Source organism: Gossypium raimondii, chromosome 11 (genome assembly GCF_025698545.1).
Source record: "Gossypium raimondii isolate GPD5lz chromosome 11, ASM2569854v1, whole genome shotgun sequence".
NCBI classification, from domain to species: Eukaryota; Viridiplantae; Streptophyta; class Magnoliopsida; order Malvales; family Malvaceae; genus Gossypium; species Gossypium raimondii.
Window position 1 is genome coordinate 38,074,136 of NC_068575.1, and position 21,299 is coordinate 38,095,434.

General features: G+C 33.6%; 1 protein-coding gene across 2 annotated transcripts; it reads right to left on the bottom strand.

Moving 5' to 3' along the window:
- Positions 1 to 12,945: 12,945 nt before the first annotated feature.
- On the bottom strand, positions 12,946 to 15,688 carry LOC105803992 (uncharacterized). 2 transcript variants are annotated; one of them, XM_052623084.1, is made up of 3 exons: positions 15,049 to 15,688; positions 13,573 to 14,973; positions 12,946 to 13,426 (listed from the first exon to the last, which is right to left on the bottom strand). In XM_052623084.1, exons 1-3 carry the CDS (start codon positions 15,314 to 15,316, stop codon positions 13,371 to 13,373), a joined length of 1,725 nt encoding a protein of 574 aa, XP_052479044.1. In that variant the 5' UTR covers positions 15,317 to 15,688; the 3' UTR covers positions 12,946 to 13,370. The 2 variants fall into 2 exon arrangements, with proteins under 2 accessions (XP_052479044.1, XP_012491922.1); XM_012636468.2 differs by having other exon boundaries at positions 13,573 to 15,687.
- Between the last annotated feature and the right edge of the window lie 5,611 nt (positions 15,689 to 21,299).

A 21,299-nucleotide genomic window follows, 5' to 3' on the forward strand; every position in this document is an offset into this window, starting at 1 on the left:
ATAAGCCTAACCACTTGAATTTAATTAAAAGGAATTTTATACCTAGAATTAACTTTAATAGTTTAAACCTACACATTCTACAAAACCCCCTCCTCTTCTTTTACTTCTACACTAGAACCTAATCTTAATTTCTCTCCTCCCTTAAATATCCTAAACCTCAAACTCTCTACCTTATCACTAAGCACTAGACCCAAAATTCTATCGACAGTAAAATGGCACTATTGAGCCTACAAGATCACTTGACATGTTATATAAACATGATATTTTTTTATTATTAAATTTTAGTATTATATTGTTAAAAAGTAAATATTAGTTCCTTTCACAAATTATTAATAGGATAAATATCAAATTGTTTGGGTTCAACATAATTAGTTTCAAAGCCTCCCATAACACAATCGAATTATAGAATGCGTAAAGACAACTAATTTATATGTTGCATCTCAAATGCCAACTACCACTGCTTATGACCTTAGTTGAAAGAAGGAGGCCAGAGATGGATACTTTTTATTTTCCTTACAACAAAGTGATTATAATGCTAAAAAATGTAGTTATACTTATGGGCCTTCTAGTTGAAGAAAAAGCGGTAACGGAAATCTACATTTGATCTGTGGCCAGTTTTATAACATCGTTGGTAGAATTCTTGATAATGACAAAGATGTTGAAGGGTGTCAAGTGAAGTTGACATGGTTGATAACACTAATCGAGGAGTCACTGGCTACTAATGGAAATGCTGAAGATCTAGGTCAACATGTTAGAGCTTACATACTCTACATGATCAAAGAAATGTTGATGTCTAGCAAGTCTAGCTATTTTATGCATGGGATGTAACTCCATCTACTGACAAACTTTATTTAGTCAGGATATTCAATTAGGTCTATAGTTTTGTTTTTTCTCTATTGGCATTTTATAGGGCCTCACAAATAGAGATAGAAGAAATATATGACTATTGTCTAGTGTTTCAAACTTGGGTGTGGATGTTGTTTTTAGTGTCCATCTCTTCCCAATCATATAGTTTCTCATTGGTGAAAGGGTAAAACTAAAATCATATTTAAGATATTAAAGTATTTAAATTGTAAATATTTATAATGTCCCTTACATTTAATATTTGAATAGATTTGGGGTACCTTGGATCATACCAATTATAACAAGAACCTTACTTGATTCAACAGGAAATCAATTTATGTACATTCGAAAATATAACTTGCTAGTATTTTCTTATTTAATTAATATAATTATTATTGTAAATGAAAATATTTTTCTATTATAATTGTTCGTAGTATGTGTAGACATCGTGTTGAGATAATAATATTACTATTGTAGTACCAACATAAGTTTACGAGGGCACTAATATGAGGAGGGCATGTGTGCCACTAATATGCTTCCACATTATCAAGGGGGTAGCACTTTAATTGATGACATGAAAGTTCGGCTTGGTTCAAGAATTTTCAAAGGAGAGGGAGAACCTCAATTGGCTCCGTATGATTGATTTGAGAGGGTGCCAAGACAAGCTTTGACCCAAGACTCACGAAAAATATGTTCTGCTTTGGATAGGCATGGTGAGCATGTCACTGATAGTGAGTTCATCTAGTATAATAATCTCGAAGCATCATAGATATATGTTGAGTGGTTTAGGTGCAACGATTAATCACCTTTAAATGAGAAAAGATACTATCCTAACATTATGTAACTAGATGTTCCAACGAGCCATTGATGGTTACATTAGTGAGCATGTTCCCAAGCTGTTGAACTTGTTTAGCCTAACCCATCTGTCAGACTTGCTAAATTGATCAAATTTTCCTAACCCGATGAACCTACCTACTAACTCAACATTATATTAATTAGGCAATGGATCTAGTTCATCACACTTAGCTCGTCCTCGATGAGGATGCCAATTATAGAATGTCAAGTGCTAGGCCTAAGTTTACGTAGGTGTTAAAAGTTTCACTATTCGACTCCATGAGTCCTTACCTTATCCATTCAATCTAGTGCAATAATATTCATAGGGTGGTGAGTACTATTATTTTTCCACTAACGTCTAAAAGGAATGAAAATCGAAGTGAGGAGCAAGGTTCGATCTAGGCCCTACTACGAAAGAATCAAGCATGTAATTGACAACCACTAGTTTGTGGAACATATTCACCTTAACAATACTAATAATTGTATAGATTTTTAATTTTTTTATCTATTTGTTTATAAAAACTCTATGCAATTAATTTTAATTAGTTTTTATGTGTTTTTAATTAATTCAATTAACTTTTATTTTATATGATATAGTACTTGATTAGTTCACTCAAATTTAAAAAGAAAAATCACTTATTATATAATTCATTTACATTTAGTTTTATTTGATTTTAAGAATTAAGAAATGTCATTAAAAATTTTGTGAACTTGAAGAATTAAAATATCAGTTCGAACTAACTTAGATGTTTTATATCATTTATATAATATGTTGTATCAAACATTGGAAAAATTGTCCAACACATTAATCAATTACACTAAACTTTAAAATTGTTGTGGTTTAGGTTTCCTTTAGTAGCCACAAGATTAATGGGTGTCGAGATAGGTTTAAGGTTCCTTAGTTTAGGTTTAGGGTTTTTGGTCGGACCTCAACTACCATTGGTGTCGAGGTTCTAGTCAGTTTGGGCTATCAATATGGGCTGAACAGAAACATTAACCCATTTTCTTGAACCATAAATTTTAAATTGAAACTTTTGGTAAGCACGTGTCAGATTATTTTCCTTTAACCTGTTCAAGTTACAATCCCTTATTAAATTAAGGTATCTGACCAAACCTTAACTTTAAACGAAGGAACCTAACTCACATGATTTATATGATTTTTGTAACAATGGTTTGCCTTAAGTGTTGGATTATTATTCAACTATATTGTAAACCTTAAACCCTATTTAAGGTAGTACAAATTTTTTCATATTCAATGAATGTTCTAACACTTAAGGTCATACTCTCGAAAGGTATTCGAGTTAGGAGAATCAAGGTTGCCTTCAGTTGAACTTAAAGTTCAATCAAATCCTTGTCCCAACAAGGGATTGAAGCTTGAAAAGAAAAGAGAAAATAATTTAGTAGGTATTTATCAAATGTTTCAATTTAAGGTTTGGGTCAAGGATTAAAGTTTTGGTGTAAGGGTTTATGGTTAGCCTTTAAGGTTTAGGGAAATGAGTTCAGGTTTGTCTACAAGACAAAATGTTTCTCAATGTTTTGAAAAGGTATCAAGAACTAAGGTTGACAAAAAAACACCAAGATATAAAAAATCGATTCAAGAAGTGATGCTTGAACAACTTTTGAAATACAAGTTAAGAAACTACAGTTATCCGAACCGATTTGAATTTTATTTTATTGAAGTTATAATTAATTTTAATTTTTATGATGTAAAATTAAATATTTAATATGTAAAATAATGAAAATAACTTAAATTTTATATAAAAATTATATTTTAAAAAAGTACTATACTAGTATTATTGTTTTTTTATTTACTTGAAAATCAATTGCTTTGAGAAATATTTATGAAAAAGTCCTTAAAACTTTATCGATAATGTCCAAAAGGCTTAAAACAAAACTAATTTTGTCAAAATAAGTCCAAAATTCAAAACACAAAATTAGTATAAAAAAATAGAAGCAAATTGAAATATTATGGATGGTTTAAGAATCCAAAAACCCAACTTAATTGAACTGAACTCACCCTTAAGTGGAGTAAACAAAACAAAAATCACTTAAGGGTCTAGTGTCACGGGCCACAGATCAAAGCCTGTGACCATTGTGTACAGAATGTCCCATGGAGGTCAACTGATTAAATGAGGCTCATTTGACCTGATTGAATTGGCTTGATTCATGGAACATATGAAGAAGCACATCTACTTAAAGTCTTGGTGGCCTAGTGAAACACTCCAATAAAACTAGAGTTACTAGGGTAATTAGTGTAAATCCTAAGGGATAAATATGTATAGTGTTTAAATCCCTTAAGACTCTCATCTTGTAGATAGGCACAAATCTTGATTGTCAATGTAACTTAATCTGTACCATTGAATTTGGGGGAGCTCAACTAAAAATTAATGCTCTCCCCCTCATTTGTAATTACTCAATTGTAAATCTTCAAAGTAGTAGAATAATTTTGAGAGCATTTACTCAAACACTACACTTGGTGTGTGTTATTTTTCTTATGGATTTTCTATTTTTTGTATCTCTTTTGTTTCAAGTTTGCTTCCACTTTGCTTCGGTGCCTTAGAGAATTTCTGCTAAAATTCATATTCTTCAAGAGTAAGGTTGACTTAGGAAAATTTGAACTCAAGGAATCGTCTAAATTTGCGTCATTTCCAAAACTAAAGTTTTAACCTCATGATAGTTAGTATCAGAGTCAGTGTTCGAAGGCATCGATTGAGATGACGAAAGAAGGAGATAAACAAAATGCCCTTAATGGAGAGTCATGAGAGGTTCAGGAAAAATTACAAATCAAGGGATACCTTTCAACTTTAGAATGTTGGATGACCAATCTCGAAGAATCCATGGGTGGTGTGAAGGAAACAAGCAAGGATGTTGAGAGACGCACTGATGAGTTAAACTCGATAAGAGTGTTGCTGGATATGGTGCCTTTAGTGTAGTATATTCGTTTGTAAACTTGTAATTTTTTAAACAGATTGGTTAATAAAACAAATTCATTAACTACATTAATATACTTTGTATAATTTTCCTCACATGGTTTTTGCATACAAAGCAAATTGGAAGCAAATGTTGCTCATTGGTTGTCTAAATGTTTAACTAATACTAAGCGATATTATGTGGTAGAATCGTAGTAAGGAAAGACAACTTGTATTAATAGATGAACCTAAACATGTCCTTAGTCTAATTAGAAATGAGCAAACCGATTAAAAGACTAATATATCATCTATCTAGTCTAATTGGGAGATGCCTTGTCTTAGGCATTAGAGCGGATGACTCCCAGAAGATAGAGACATAAATGTGACTGAGTGGACTGACAGTACATTAGACATGACTCAACCAGATTAGATATTGAATCCATTTATGGATTTATTCACTTGTGATGTTCATAGTGTGGCATACCTAAATCCTTAGTGGATGGCGGACTATGTATGTGTGACTCGTACACTTTGATGTAAGTAAAAGCCTGAGTTCAAATAGATAAGGAACCGGAAGCTATTATGTTAAGTGTACGACTTATGTGGTATGTAGTGTCATCTAAAACAGTGGAATCCATAGCCCAAAACATGGGTAAATGATATCCTCTCATTGGCATTACAAGGTTGATGAAAAGTAAACATGGTCATGGGTCGTCCGTCTTTGTGATGGATGACTTAATCATTATTTGATAGTGATTGAATTTTCATGAACAAAGATGTAATGTTTACCATGAAATAAAATACAATCATATTGGGAGAACGAATATTATCCCAAAGAGATCAAGGATATCTTATGAGGGTTACACACTTATGACAATGTCATTGGACGAGCATTGAGTGATTGCTTTCGTAATGGTATGTTGTTGGGGAGAGCTCAGTTACATTACTATAGTGGAATGACTTTGTGACTAAATGAGTTTATAATTAATAGGTAAAAATCTAGAACTTAATTATAAATCATTTGAACCTCAACTACATATGTCCAATCGGTCCCTTTGCTAACTCGTTGAAACCAGAAATGAATTGCGTGTTTGAATAGAAATGAATGGAATGAATAGAAAAAAAATGGGAAACATTCAAAAATGATTATGGTTTTCTCCGAAATAGAGAAATGAAATAATTTGGAAATGAATGTAGGTTTCCAAAAATGGAAATAGAAATGAAAATGGAAATGATCCATTTGCAATCCTATATGGATTACATAAAAAATGATCGGAAGAATGAGTTTATGTTTTTAGATTATTTTGAAGCCTAAAAATGAAAATAAATCATTCGGTTATGGTGAACATGTTGAGTTCTGAAATATTGAACATATTTTTTCAAAATTTTTCTAGGGGCAAAATCGTCAAAATTTTACCAAGCGTAAAATTGTCAAAATTTTGTTGGCGCAAAATAAGGATGAGAAAATTATTTTATATATAAATATTAAATTTTATTTTGGGAAATAGAAAAACTTAATTGGGTTGGATCACATTATAGAGTACTAGGTAAAAAAACCGAAAAAGTACTCGTAATTGGACCGATGTGAGAGATGCCCAAAAACCCCTCATGGACATTAATGGGGTGACAACCCTAGTAGAAATATTAGGGTGTGTCGTCCACCCTAGTCCTATTCTAATTAGGATGTTGATTTTTTATTTGAAATAAGTCACTACAACTCAACAAGGGTTCTACCTTCTCTTCCTATAAGTAGATGGTAGCGATACAACTATTAACACAACTTTGAGTGATTGTTATTCTGCCAAAAAAAAGAGAATTTATTCTCAACTATTACATATATTTTTCTAGAATAACAATTCTACTAATTTCTATTAAGAAGAGAGAATTTTCATTTTCACCCCAAAAGAAGAAAACTTTTTCTAGTTTTGTGTTTCAGTTCAATTGGTTCGAGCCCCATACTCGAAGTAGTTTGTGGTATGATAATATCATAGAAGATCATTTGTTGAAAGTCGAGAATAACAATTGTCTGCTAAACTGAAAACACAGATACAAATTTAATTAAGGTTTATTGCTATAAATATCACAATTCGGGTCAGTTTTTAAAATTTTAATTTTTCGCTGTTCAAGAAAATCGTTTTCAAACCAGGATTTTTCCAACAAGTGTAGTTTAGGGACTATGTGGCGGAGGCTCTCAATTCCGACCGGGATGTGATGAGGGAGACCCTTAATATTGCCATGGATGATTAATTCAAGAAGTTGACAAAAAAGAATGATGCTCTCGAAGCCATGATAGCAGTTTTGAAGAAACAATTTGCGGAGCTAAAATGATAGCTCACTATCTATAAAGTTGCTCTGGGTAATGGGATGCTAGCTTTGACTCCTAAAAAACATAATATAGATGTTCCCAAACTGAAAGAGTTTAAGGGGATGAGGTTCATAAGAGATGTGGACAATTTTCTCTAAGGGATGGAATAGTACTTCAATGCGATAGGAATTGAGGATGATGGCACTAAGGACACTACTGCAGTTTATTTTACTGATGTCGCTCTCTTATGGTGACGCCGTAGGTCCACAGATTAAAAATGAGGTGGGACTGCTATTAGACCTTGGGAGGAGTTACAAAAGAAGCTGCAAAAACAATTTTACCCGCAGTGTGCCAAGAAAACGGCTTGGGCTAAGTTGCGTCGGCTTATGCAATAAGGCACTGTTCAAGAGTATATTTTAGACTTTAGTGATTTGATGCTTCAAATATCTGACTTGAGTGAGAAAGAAACTTTCTACTAGTTTGAAGACGAGTTGAAGCCTTGGGCTAAGTAAGAGTTGCGTCGACAAGGTATCACTAAGCTTACTATAGCCATGGTCGAGGAAAAATCCTTTATCAAGCTTGATCCGAGGAAATACAAGTTCAAGTCTTCCAAGCATAAAGAGACGGGCAATGGTGGTAGAGACCATGAGGAAAATAGAATTGACAACGGTGGCAGCAGTAAAAATGACGATAATGGGATACCACATAATGAGAAATAGAAACTCAACAATAAATGAAGGGGCCAGTAAAATGATTCATTTGTGATGATCTGCATATGGTGAGAGACTATCCAAAGAAATCTGTGCTTTCTACCATCGAAGGGGACGATGAGTCAAACAGAGCAACAATGAGGCTTGGTTCGATGTTGCGTTCTATTAAAGCCCAAAGAGTTAAAGTGATTGAGAATAAGCCAGTGAAGTGCTTCTTATGTTGTAGTCCGCATAGGATACAGGACTGTCCAGAACGATATAAGATGTCCACAGTCACTAAAGAAGATGAAGTGGAGCCAGAGAGTGAGGCTTTAAAATTGGGTCAGTGATAATCAATTTTGCGAAAGTAAAGAGGGATCACAACTAGAAAAGGGTTGATGTATGTGGACATCAGCACCGCAGGTCAAAAAATGAGTGCTTTTATTGATATGAGGGCATCAGACTTGTTCATATTGAAAAAACTCATGGGTATACTTGGTCTCTCGAATAAAAAATCAACCAAAAATATTAAGACGGTAAATTCCAATGAGGTCCCAACTATGGGAGTAGCACAATGAGTTGAGTTACAAATCGGTCACTGGAAAGGAAAAGAAGACTTTGAGGTAATTCACTTAGATGATTATGATTTTTTGTTTGGCTTGAATTGCCTTAACAAGATTAATGTTTTGTTGGTTCCTTTTGCTAATTATTTATACATCTTGGATACTTGACAACAACAATGCGTTGTGCGGTGAGTCGAGACTTGAGAGGTGGATCCAAGGTATTGCTGGCAATCCAACTAGCCAATGATGTTTCGTATGGTTGAAATATTAACTTGGTAGATCAGAGTGTTATAATGACCCCCTTGAAAAAGCTAGTGGGGCAGAATACAAGTATGAAGCTTATTGAATTATCAGTGGGGCTACCATCTACGAGAGAGGTATTAGACTTTGAGAGAAAAGTAGCGATACAAACTCGACAGTTAGGGAAGTAAATGCAATGAGCGAGGTATATTTCAAACACTTTTTTTAATGTTTTACATTTTGACTTACAGTTGGCTTGGCAAAGACACAGAGGCCCTTTTAGAGTTTTGAAGTGAGTAAGTCGAGGGGCTTGCAAACCAGAGTTAGCAGCAAGACTCAAGGTTAACCTATTGTTCAATGTGAATGTACCTAAGTCTTTTTGTACGGATTAAGAGGATCTTGATCGAGGCAAGTCACGATGGGGGCAAGTAAGAGCAGTGGTCTCTTATGATCAATATGTACAAAAGAGAGAAATAGTTCAAGTTAGGCATGATGGAGATATAAGCCAAGGTAAATGTTTCGAGAGGCGAAACTACCTGACAAAGAGACTAGTTGGGAATCACCTGAGGCATTGAGATAATTTCGAGATGAGCCAAACCAGTGTCTTCCTGAGGATGCGACAAGGGCGTCACAAGAATGGGTAAGGGTGAGTGTCACGGGACGTGGATCAAAGCCCGTGACCATTACACACAGAACATCCCATGAAGGTCAACTAATTAAATGAGGCTCATTTCACCTGCTTAAATTGGCCCGACTCGTGGAACATATGGAGAAACTCATCTACTTGAAGCCTTGGTGGCCTAATGAAACACTCTAGTAAAATTAAAGTTACTAGGGTAATTAATGTAAATCCTAAGTGATAAAGATGTATAAGCTTTAAATCTTTTAGGACTCTTATCTTGTAGATAGGTACAAATCTTGACCATCAATGTAACTCAATCTGTATAATTGAATTTGGAGGAGCTCAACTATAAATAGAGGTCTTCCCCTCATTTGCAATTATTCAATTGTAAATATTCAAGAGTAATAGAATACTCTTAAGAGCATTTACTTAAACACTTAGTGTATGCTATTTTTCTTGTGTCTTTTGTGTTTTTCGTTGCTCTTTCATTTCGAGTTTGCTTTTGCTTTGCTAAGGTGCCTTAAAAATTTTTTGCGAAAATTCTCATTCTTCGAGAGTAATACTGACTTAAGCAGATTTAAACCTAAGAAATCATCTAAGGTCGCGGTGTTTGCCAAACTAAAGTTTTAGTCCCGTGACACTAGAACTTACTTAATGCGAGATCTAGGGGTTTAGGGTTATGTTCAAGTGTGGGGATTAATAAAAAATTCCTAGTTGTGGTTTTTTGAACAATGTGGGTAAGATTTTTTATGGTTATGTTTGTTGTAGGGAAAAATGAAAGCAACTTAGTTTGAGGTAAGCCAATATACTATTGGCATGGATGATCGTGCTTTATGTTTGCTGCCCAAACCAACAAAAGCCACCTAGGGCATTGTTGTTTCTCTGTAAGCTACTTAAGATTCCAAGTCAAACATTTCATAAAGATTTAGCATGGAAGTATGGAAAGGGAACTTATAAGGTGTATGTAAGCGAATACTTTTGCAATAATCATTAGTCATTAGAGTTTAGAGAAACAAATTAGGGTTTCTTGGCGATAGAGACAGATAACTTGTGAGTGCTTATTTTGGAGGATTTATCGTTTCTTTGTAAGTTATTTGGGTAGATAACCATTTTCATTAAGATTTCAAGGTGCTTAATTAGCTCAATGGCCCATATTGCACCATTGAGATGATTATCTTCCACAATTAGCTTAATTTATTGTTTTTAAAATGTAATGTAATTTAAATGTGTTCGTAATAAAACATTGCAAACTTATTAGTCACTTTTTTCTAATGATATAACATATGTAAGTTAATCAATATTGAAATGTAATATTGATAAGTAAGTTATTTGATATAGATTTTTAATTTTTAGTTACATTTTTCTAACATTTGATTATGCATATCAAATAAAATAGAATTTAATTGAAAAAACAAAAAAAATATAATAAAAAATAATTACATGAAGTTTTTTTTCTAAATAAACAAATAAATATGTAAACATATATATAATCATTGGTGGCATTGGGATGAATGCATTCCATAGCCAGTGGTTGTTAGTTAGGATTGGATTCCATCGTTGTGGCACTTAGACAAATCTTCCTCCTTACCTCTATCTTTACTCCTTTTAGAAGCTAGTGGAAAAATAAAATAAAACTTACTACTACAGAAGCCTATTGATGATAATAATGTAATGGCTAGAAAGGATAAGGTGTGCATAAGCTAGTCATGAGGATAGAGGAACTTCAAATAGTTACGTAACCTCAAGCTCAATATTTTTCTTACCAAGCGGTAATGTCCTCACTGGGGAATGGGCCAAATGTGATAGATTGAATCCATCACTAAACTAATATGAGGAAGCAATCGTATGCAATTTTGACAAGTGTGGAAAATATAATCGATTCAGCATGTTCAACAGGTGGGTCAAGCTCAAGACATTCAGCAGATTGGGCACACAGTTGTTGATGTGCCCATTGATGGCTCATTGGTACGCGTTATTTCCTAGTTTTAACATGGTATTATCCTTTTGTATAAATACAACTATCCTTCAGCCTAAACTACTCCAATATGACTCTAATGACTAGATATTATTATTTTGAATAAACTAACCATCAACAACATGTTAAACATGATTGTCTCAATGGTGAATATGCTCTTGAGGAACATTTATCCAACAATTCTCGTGGTTAATATACCTTTTATGAGTATTGGACCACTCGATGATGTGGAAGCATATACTAATGCATGCACCTTTTATAGTTCATCGTGCTCATATTTGTCTCTCGATACAAGAAGGCTAATCTAGTCATTTCAATACGACTTATACACAGACTAAAAGCACTTAATTCATAATTCAATATGATATAACATGTTAATAATGATTATATTTTTACCTTAGAATAAGAGGAAAAGTGTTGAAAGAGATGGTCACTAACTATGGCAACCGTATACACACCTAAGTTTGTAGCAATAGACAACAATCTTTTGTTTGGTTGATGGAACACTAAATCACCCTATAGAGCACTCTGCAAAGGAATGTCAAAACTACGAACCCCTAACTAAATTTCTTGACCAAATTGAAGTTTGACAATAAATTGAGATATAAGTAATGCACTTTATTGCCATACTTGTTTGGTAGTAGCATTCTTCCAATCATGCATAGTATGTAAGCTCTAGCATGTTGGTTTATCTAAATGATACTTGCATTAGTAGGTGGGCACAAGTCGATTAGTTTTAGAACCATGTGAATTTTAGCTGACACCCATTGAAATCTTTCTCATATTCAGGAATTGCACCCAACAAATTGTAGAGTAATGTAACAACTTGATTGCACATTCTTTCATTATCACTTGTTTGTCGATTGAAAGGCTTATTATCAAAGCTACATATTCTAGCTTTATTGTCACTTTGTTGCTTGAGAAATGGAAAATATGTGTCTTCGTTCTCTATCTTTTAACTAAGGCAGCAAGCAATTCTGGCACTATTTTGAAGCATGTCATCTAAGATATCGTGCACAAACAAGCCCTCTTTAAGTAATCTTTGATTCGATTGTTTGGGCCATTAAAACTTAGATTATTGCAAGCTTGCATAACTAGATCTTCAAGCTATTTATAATTGTGAAAAATTAATATTTACTTTATTACAATCTAAATGAAATTAAAAAATAACAAAATTTCACTGTGTTTAAGCAAGACATTGCTATGTGATCTTTATGTCTCATAAAGTCATTTTATCATTGGTAAAAATCTAAGTTAAGGAGGAGAGTTTAAGATTCAGGGTAGCTAATGGAGGACTTTGACACCCATGATGTCAAGTCCCTTTGAATTAAATTGGGTGATTGAGCTTACGGACAATAATGATCGAATCAAATTGTTTGGCCTAACTATGATATCTATAGGTGGTAAAGCCAGATTGAACACATTGATTTGGGTAGTTGAGGAGCATTATTGATGTCAATAGACCTCAAAATTTATGGGTGTTGAAGTTATTTAAAGTGTACTTCTTCATACATCGAAGAAGCGTGGGATTTATATGGACTAAAAATCTAATTCCTCAAGACCTACAAATTTGGAGGTTGAAATAAAAACAAATTATAAGAAATAATCTAAAAGCAACAATATTTTGATAAAAATAAGAAAAATCACAATATTTATATAAAATTTAATTAATGATTGAGAGGGTAAGAATCAGCGGCCTATATAGTATTTATCCTTCTCATAAAAGGAGGTAGGCAAGGAAAGATAATATAATATAATATATGGATGGATAAAGAAGAACATAATTCAAAATGCATTATCTACTGATGATTTATATCTGGCCCCTATGTTTTACCGTTATTATTGGTTTAGGAAATAATGACAGAGGGATCCTATGGCTCTAAACCTAAAAACGGACAGAATTCAAGTTACTATTGTTGTAGCTTCCTCTCTACCGTTGTAAAAGCTGCCTGTAAACCACATAAATTCAGAAGAATACAAGTTTTACAATTGGCAAAGTTAACCATTTGGGGTTTTTCACATGTACCTGTTTTTTCTATAGGTTGACAAATTTACATCGACTCAAATCTTATTATTCAGAAGCTCTATGTAAAATTAAATCATACACCCTGTAAACAGTTGGTGTAATAGCTAAAATGTTTGGAAAGCTACACATGTCCTACTGATCACATTCCTCTCCCAAATTTCCCCATAGCTAGGCTGCATATCAATTGCAACCTTTCTAACAATCTTACCATCAATGCTTTGCTTAGAGTTCTGAGTGGTCAGTTTATTTTGATCATGTTATATCCCTTCCCTCTCTTACTGTGTGATCGACTGCATTTGATTATCTCTTACTCCAGCCCTGATATTGATATTGATGATGTCTTTTCTTCTCCCGCCTACTTTTTCTATCTTTTCTTCCATCTCTTTTCAACTTTAGCGTCTTCTACTATGGTTGGCATATCTAAATAAAGACAAGTGGAATTCGGGAGGGAAAAAAACATATATATCAAAAATCCATTCTTATTTCTTAGTCAAGCAAAAGGATTTATGGTAAAATCAAATAAATTCCCATTGCCTGTTATTTGATGGTTCATATCATAGGCTTACCTGGGAAACCCATGTTTTTAGCATCCATCATTTCCTGCAGCTGGTATTCTCCTTTGGATTCATATTCATCTACAGTTTTCTCCTTTTTGATGCAAAGTTTTGACTTGGCATTTGCAAATAGCCACGTGGCGTTCATCTGCTTGTTGATCATCCTTGCTGCGTAGTAGGGGATCCTGACACGTCTCGTGTGCTCTGACTTTATGCGGCTGTTGATGAACATTAAGCAGTCCATCAAGCTCTCTTTGGCCAATCCTTTCATGTCATAGGCTTGTGACCTTCTCCACAAGCTTTTACTGTGGGGACTCACTGTACCTGATAAGCACAAAGCTCTAGTTGTGTCACTAATGGCGGCTGCTGGGTTTTTCAGTAGCAGATAACACTGTGCTCTGTTACTGTAAAGAACGATTCTCTCTTTTCTAAAGTTTAATGGACACAATTCCAAGGCCTTGGAATAAATCTTGCAAGCTTTCTCAATTTTACCAGTCCAAAACTTTTGGTTGCCTTGTTTTTTCAACTTCCCTACAAGTACTTGTCTCTCTTTCATGTCTTGTTCAGACATCAGTTTGTCTCTTTTGATGTTCTCAACTCTCAATTCCCATAATTCTTCTAATGCTTTCTCAGCTTCCTGGCTCTTCAGCTTCAAAAACCCAAATTTGATTTTGTAGTAATCTTGCAACAATGTCTGACTTATTGTTTCCCCCACCATTTTGCTTTCTCCAAGGCTTCTAAGTTCAACTAAATCAACAAGAGACGATGCTGCAATGTCAATAACACCATATCTTGTCTCTGGGTCTTTGAGAAGCAACAAAAGACAATCAATGGCCATGTTTTGCCAGTCATCTGAAGATCTTGAAACATTGCAAATGCTCTCCATTACTTGTCTTGAATTTGCTACATTTTCCCTTCCTGTTTTTGAGGAACAAAGAGTTCTAAGTAATCCGATCCCTGCAGGAGATGTGAGGTTGACTAGTCCACCCCACATTCCACACAAATTGTGCAAAAACTCAGTGTTGCAGATCAGGTTGAGACATCTCTCTTTGCTTGCAAAGCAATTCAGCAGATAAAGTGACCAACACTGAAGCTGACTGGCCCATTCCTCAGCTTTCCTTGACTGCAACTCCAACTCTCCAACTCCTCTTGTAAGCAAATCACAATGGTATTTGGGTCTCTTCCTAGCTTTTATTCCAACAAACTCTTTGTATACTACTTCAAGGCAATTGCTAGCTATCTCCATTGCCAGACTTATGACCTCCACTTCATGTACAACAACAGCTTCGAAGGTTTTTTCATGGCTTGCCAAGTGACCCAGTGCTCTAACTGCAACTCTTTGTTCAACCCAACTCATCTTACCTCTCAAAAGCTCCATTAATGGCAAAATCACACCTGATTTAACAGCTTTTTCTGCAAATTGAGGATTGTCCATTGTATATGAACCAATAATATGAGCAGCATAGTAGGGGATGTAAATGTTCTGACCTCTAAGAAGCCAGTTTTGATCAATGATGCCTCTATGGATCAGTTTGGCCATGCATTCAAATATACCAAGTGCAGGAAACTCTGGATCATCAGGTTGTGCCATGGAAATGTTCCACAGCCCACTCAAGACCAACACGTGTTCTTGATCATCTCTGAGAGGCATCTCTTTGAAGCACTGGCTGAGTTTTGCTCTTCTTACAGAAGGTTCTGGCTCATTCATGGTGCAGAAGAAACAATTCAGCATGCTGCATGGTGGCTCTGAGTGCATCTTGGGTGGTGAAGAGATGAGTTTCAGGGTCGAATGGATTGATTGATAGATTGATAAGCCACAAAAAAGCTGCGCCACAATCAGTTTCTTGGAGCTCTCGGGTGGATGAAAAAAAGTAAAACAACTCGGGCAACTAGGCTGCTAATAAGACTACTAATATAAAGGACAGCAAAAAGTAGAGACACAGAGAACCCATAAAGAGAGGTTAAGCAATATTTTATCTGTGGAACAGTACCAATGGTTCGTGATTGTCTGAAATCTTAAGCTTAAAATTGCAAGTTTCATTGATTAAGACATGTATCCTTTTAAATATATATATATATATTCAATCAATGATGTATGTGCTTTGAGTTAGTGTCTAAGTTTTATATCAGAAGAGCAAAGAAATGGTCTTTAAAAAAGAAATCTGTAAGGCAATTAAAAGGGTGATAAGGCTCAGAATTGGATGCTGGCTATAAATTCAATTCATTTCATATTCTTATGGCTAGTGATCTGGTATGAACAAAAGTTGATGCATTCACCTAAAATGGAGGTTGGAAATGATTCAATCAAAGAGTTAAGAAGGCAGCTATCAACAATATAGACAATGGACCACACTCTTCTACCTAGCTTCTGGATAATACAAACACACTCTAACTTTGAAACGAAGCATTCAAATTTCAAACTGTTTTTTTATTTCATTTTTTATTAAAAAAGTTTCAGTTGCAAAAGCATACAAACTGAGTAATCATTTCTACATCTCATTCTCTTTAGAACAAAGTAATCAAATGTACTTCTTTTCATAAAAAACTGTTGAAGCTGGTCTGCATGCAGACAAGAAGCAGAGAAGCTGCCCAAGCCATGCAGTTGTAGCTGAAGTTCATGTTGCTGATTTATTTTGTTACTTCAAGTGTTTGTTTTGCTACTTAGTTGAAAATGAACTAAGTTGATATTGTTTTGATGTAATTAGGTGCTGATAGATTGATAAATCAGCATAGCTATCTGTGCAAGTTATGTTTAACTAGTTTCAAAACTACTTAGTGGTAGTAGGTAGTTGTTTAGGTGACATTTGCTTGTTTTGACCAGTTTATTGACTGGTATATGTATTGGCATTATGCCTCAATTCAAAGTTAATGAAAATTATTCAGAATTCTTCTTCATTTTTCTGGTTTTACGAAAGCAATTTGCTCAAAGGTCTCAGCTGATTTTCTAATTTGCTCAGCAAGACATCGAGCCTTCAAGCTCAAGTTTCTGTCAAACTTCATTCTTTTGTTTTCTTAGTTCCAACAAAAACAAAGGAGCTTTTTGTAGTTTTGTTTTTTCAACTCACAAAATTCTGCAAGCAAGTACAACTGGACTGGTCTCAAGAAAATGCGGCTTCCATATGCAACATGTTACCAATATGAAAACCCATGATTGTTAATTACTTCTTTGGTTTTTTTAATTGTTCATGTTGATGCTATTATATGCAACTTGTGACTACACATTGGAATGCATGGCATGATTAGCTCTAAAGACTTTATAGTTTAATATATTAATGAATGTGACTAAAAGAACTAATATGAATCTTTCCCAGGATGATGTTTAAGGATTATAATTGAGATTTGGGGAGTTTAGTTCATATCTTGACATGTGTCGATATTGAATAAAAAGATGCATGCTTAGCGTTGGTTTCCAGGCAGGCTTTAGCGTGGAAGCGAAAGCCAAACTTGAGTGAAAAAAGCTTTGTTAGAAAGGGAAAAGATTTTCACTTCGACATCAAAAGTTGTGAAATACATGTAGTATTTGAGAAATTTGCAATGACACTTTTTATTTTGATATTTTACAAGCACCTGTAATTAAACCCTAACCCCGTGTTTAGTATTTTACATCAGTGTTGGTGTTAAATCATATGTATTAGCCAATAAATGTAGGCAAAATGAAAGTTCAATTTTGGAGATTATATTATTATGAGGGACAATTACGAATTTTAAATATGGACTGTAAAACAAACATAAATGATAAAAATATGTATTATGTCTAAATTAGTTATTTAGTGTATTAATATAAAAAATTTAATTATTACATTAATATTAAATTAATTTGTGATGAACCTAAAAATAACTAGTATAAATTTAAATATGAAATTATAAGGAGGACTAACCACTAATAAAAAATAAGACTTCAGAATTTTTTTTAATCTTTCCTTTATTCAAAATAACCTAATGAGGTTAGATTGTTATTAACTCATGTATTAAGACAATACTCTTACAAAAATAGTATAAATTTTAAAATAATAAATGAAGAGGAGTTTGTTCTATGAAAATATTATATGTATCATTTAAAATATAAATATTATTTATAAATGTATTATCTTTCTTATAGAAGTTTAAAAAAATTTAATTTGTTTTGGTAAACCATACTCAAGATCACTTAATTATTAGATAGGGTTTGAAAAGTGATTTAATAGTTGGGCTTGGGTGAAAATGCTTATAATTACACAATGTCGGCATGTCTGGGTATCCATCATATTGGTGAATACTAGCAAATTGGGTGTAATTAAAGCATCCCAATTACACTTTTTAATTTTTAAAAGAGGTGAGAATTGAAATAATTAGAGAGGTAACAACTTACAAATTCAAATTTTTTAAAAAATATTATTTTTATACAAATTATATTATAAACATGAACACATACAAGCGTTTGAGATAGTTATGGTGAAAAAGTCTTATATTATAAATCCTAAAAAAATTATATTATAAAAACTTAAATATAAAATTGGTAACTGAATTTGTCTACTTCTTCTAAATTGGTACTTTGTTTTTATGTCCCAATTGATACTAAACTAAATGAAGCGAAATCGATGAAGGATTGTACTACAAATATTAATGAGATGAATTGGATCAATATTCATACTTTACTTTTTTTGTATTGTATATAATGTATACGAACAATAGAAATAAAATAGAAATAAAATATATAAATATAAAAATATATACAACTTTTTTCCGTCAAAGTTTGAAACAGTAATAGAATAAGACTATGACACGTGACATTAATGACATAATCATAATCCAAAAAATATTAAAATCAATAAAATATTTTAAAAATAAAAAAATTATAAATAAAATATATAATTTAAAAATCTTTAAAATAAAAAATCTTAAAAATACTATAATTATTAAAAATAAAAAAATGAAATATACATATATTAAAATTTAAAAATTACAAAAATAAAATAAGTATCTTTATCATCTCAACTCAACAAAATTCTTTTTCACGTTTCTCTCAATAAAATAACATCATTTGGGATCAACCCTTTGTTAAACATTTCTTCAAACAGTTCTCAACCTAAACCCTTCGTCTAAATTCATTGATTTACAATATCTGTTGAAAAAAGTATTGAAACTGACAATTGAAGCATTTAAACCTCTCCTTTCAATTTCATCAAACACCATTTGGACATCTTTAATTAGATCTTCTCGACACAATTTATTCATCAAAATATTAAAACTATACACGTTGGGTGGGAACCCATATTTCAAAATCTCCATATAAAATCCTAAACTCACAATCAGAGAACTTATCTTCATCATTCTATCAAGCAAATATTGACAACCCCGAAATGGTACTCCAAGTTTGTGATTCCTTACCAATCCAAAGCACTGAATAGCATCAGAAAAAAAAACCCAAATCTATATACGCAATCATTAAGGAATCAAAAACAAAATTACATTGATGGGTACCTTTGGTTTCGAGAACCAAAGCCCAAACCGAAGAAGCCGAGCCTTTCCCTTTGCGAGAGACTACAAAGTTGAGAAGAAATCGTGCTTGAGGGAACATATTATGGGCAATAAGGAAATGAGACATGGCGGAATAAGAATGAAACGTGTGGCGAAACATGGGTTAGGAAGAAATGAAGTTCAAAAAGGAGAAGAGAGAGACCGTTGATAGTGAGTAAGGTTTGAAGACGATGAGGTTGACGACATGAGAGGGAGTAAGGGAAGGAAGAAGTTTACTGAGAGAAATGTGAAGAGGCTTTATCGGAGAAATGCTAATTGTGTGAAAGAGGGTGGTGAGAATGGTGTCATGGTGGTGAGGCAATGGTGGAGAGTACCAGACAGAGGGAGAGTGAGATATGGTGGCAACGCAATGGCAGAGTTTATCGGGAGAAACGTGAAAAGGGTTTTATTTTTTAAAAAATATTTTTATTAATTTTTAATATATTTTTAGATTATGACATTATCATCATGATGTCATTAATGTCACCTGTCATAATCTTATTCTATTACTTATCCTGAATTTAACGACGTTACAAAAAATACTAATTTAATTGAACAAAATAAATTTGGGTATAAAGGGGAAACAAAAAATGCATGTTAGCAAGACTAATTTGCATATGGACATTCTTGAGTTCTTCTTTGTCTCTCATTGTTTTTTTCTTTTCTTGATTCCATCTGTTCTTCTTTGTTACTTCAATTGATTTCTGCTTGCTTATTAATGACTGCATTGTCTCTTGATTGGAGAAGTCTTTTTGATTCTTCTGGGGGTTAGTCACTTTTTTTTCCCTCCTCAGATCTGTGATAGGGAGGTTCTGGTGAAGTCGCCTGCAAAGGTTTTTGATGAAGGCATTCAACAGTGGAAGTACTCATTGGTTGGTCAATTTATTGAGGATGTTCTCAATTTTGGTGCTATGCAGAAGATCATCAACACTCTTTGGTATAAGTATGGTGAGATTTCTGTTCATATTGTTGGGAATAGTTTGTATATTTTTCAATTTTCTTCTTCTGAGGCATGTAGTTGGGTTCTTAAACATGGACCTTGGCATATTCAGAATAAACCTCTTATTCTCTGTCGATGGGAGTCGAATCTTAAGAAATTAGAGTTCAGTCTTGATTATATGCCTGTCTGTATTCATCTTTCGGCTATTCCTCTTGAGCTTTACACTCGTTCTGGGCTTAGTTATATTGCGAGCCCTATTGGAAATTCTTTGTACATGGATAGAATAATTGTTGACCGTACGCGCCATTCTTATGCAAAGCTTTGCATTGAGGTCTCTACTACGGTGGTTATTCTTCGTTTTGTCAATGTTGAGTTGTTGGATGGTTTAATTGTGTCCATTGTTATTTCTATGACTTGGCTTCTAGCTCATTGTATAGATTATTATTCCTTTGATCATTCTGTAAAGGTTTATCCTAAAAAGGCTTCCATTCTTGCAAAAGTATGGAACCCTAAGCAATCTGGTTTTATAGGTGCAACTGTTGTCATTACTAAGCCAGATAAAAGTTGTATTACTTCATTTGTTTAGTCTGGCATTGAAATAGGAAAGTTGTACTTGTTTCTTCTTCTCCCCCAAAGAAACATGTGCAATTTGCAAGTTCTAGTAATAAATTTGAAATTCTTAATGATGATCTACCTGAGTTGCCTTGTGATGATGGTGGTATTCTAGATTTTGATATTGGTGTTGTGGGTAGTGATGTTGGTGAAGTTCCAGTTGTTGCTGAAGTTGGTGTTGTGGAATCTGATGTTGGTGTTTCTACTTCTTCGGTTGTTGTTTGAGGTTTAGGGGTTGATGTTGCTACTTCTGTTGATGAGCCTGCGATTGCCAATGATGTTGATTATATTAGACACCCTCGAAAAGTTGTAAAGGGGGTAGGTATTTTGGTTAAGCCTTTAAAGGGTAAAAAGAAAGGTTTGTTGAAAAAAGGAAAGAAACTTGTGGCAAGCTCTGTTTCTGTTAGAGGTAAATCATTTTCCCCATCTCAATGACTATTGGTTTTTGGAATGTTAGGGGAATCAATAGTCTCAATAAGCTTAGACATGTTCTTAATAGGGTGAATAAGCTTAAATCGAATATTGTGTGTTTCCTTGAAACTGAAATTAAGGTGGATAAGTCTCATCATGTTATACAACAACTTAGTGCTCAATGGTTTGTTTTTTGCAACTATGATGCTATTGTTAATGGTCAAATTTGGGTGCTTTGCAAATCTGGTATAGTTTTATTCCTTTGAGTTTTACTGATCAA

Excerpts from the sequence above, each read along its gene's own strand:
- LOC105803992 (XM_012636468.2), bottom strand. The coding sequence starts at position 15,316 with ATGCACTCAGAGCCACCATGCAGCATGCTGAATTGTTTCTTCTGCACC. Across the intron at positions 13,427-13,572 it reads TAAAAACATGGGTTTCCCAG|ATATGCCAACCATAGTAGAA; the intron begins GTAAGCCTATGA and ends GTCTTTATTTAG.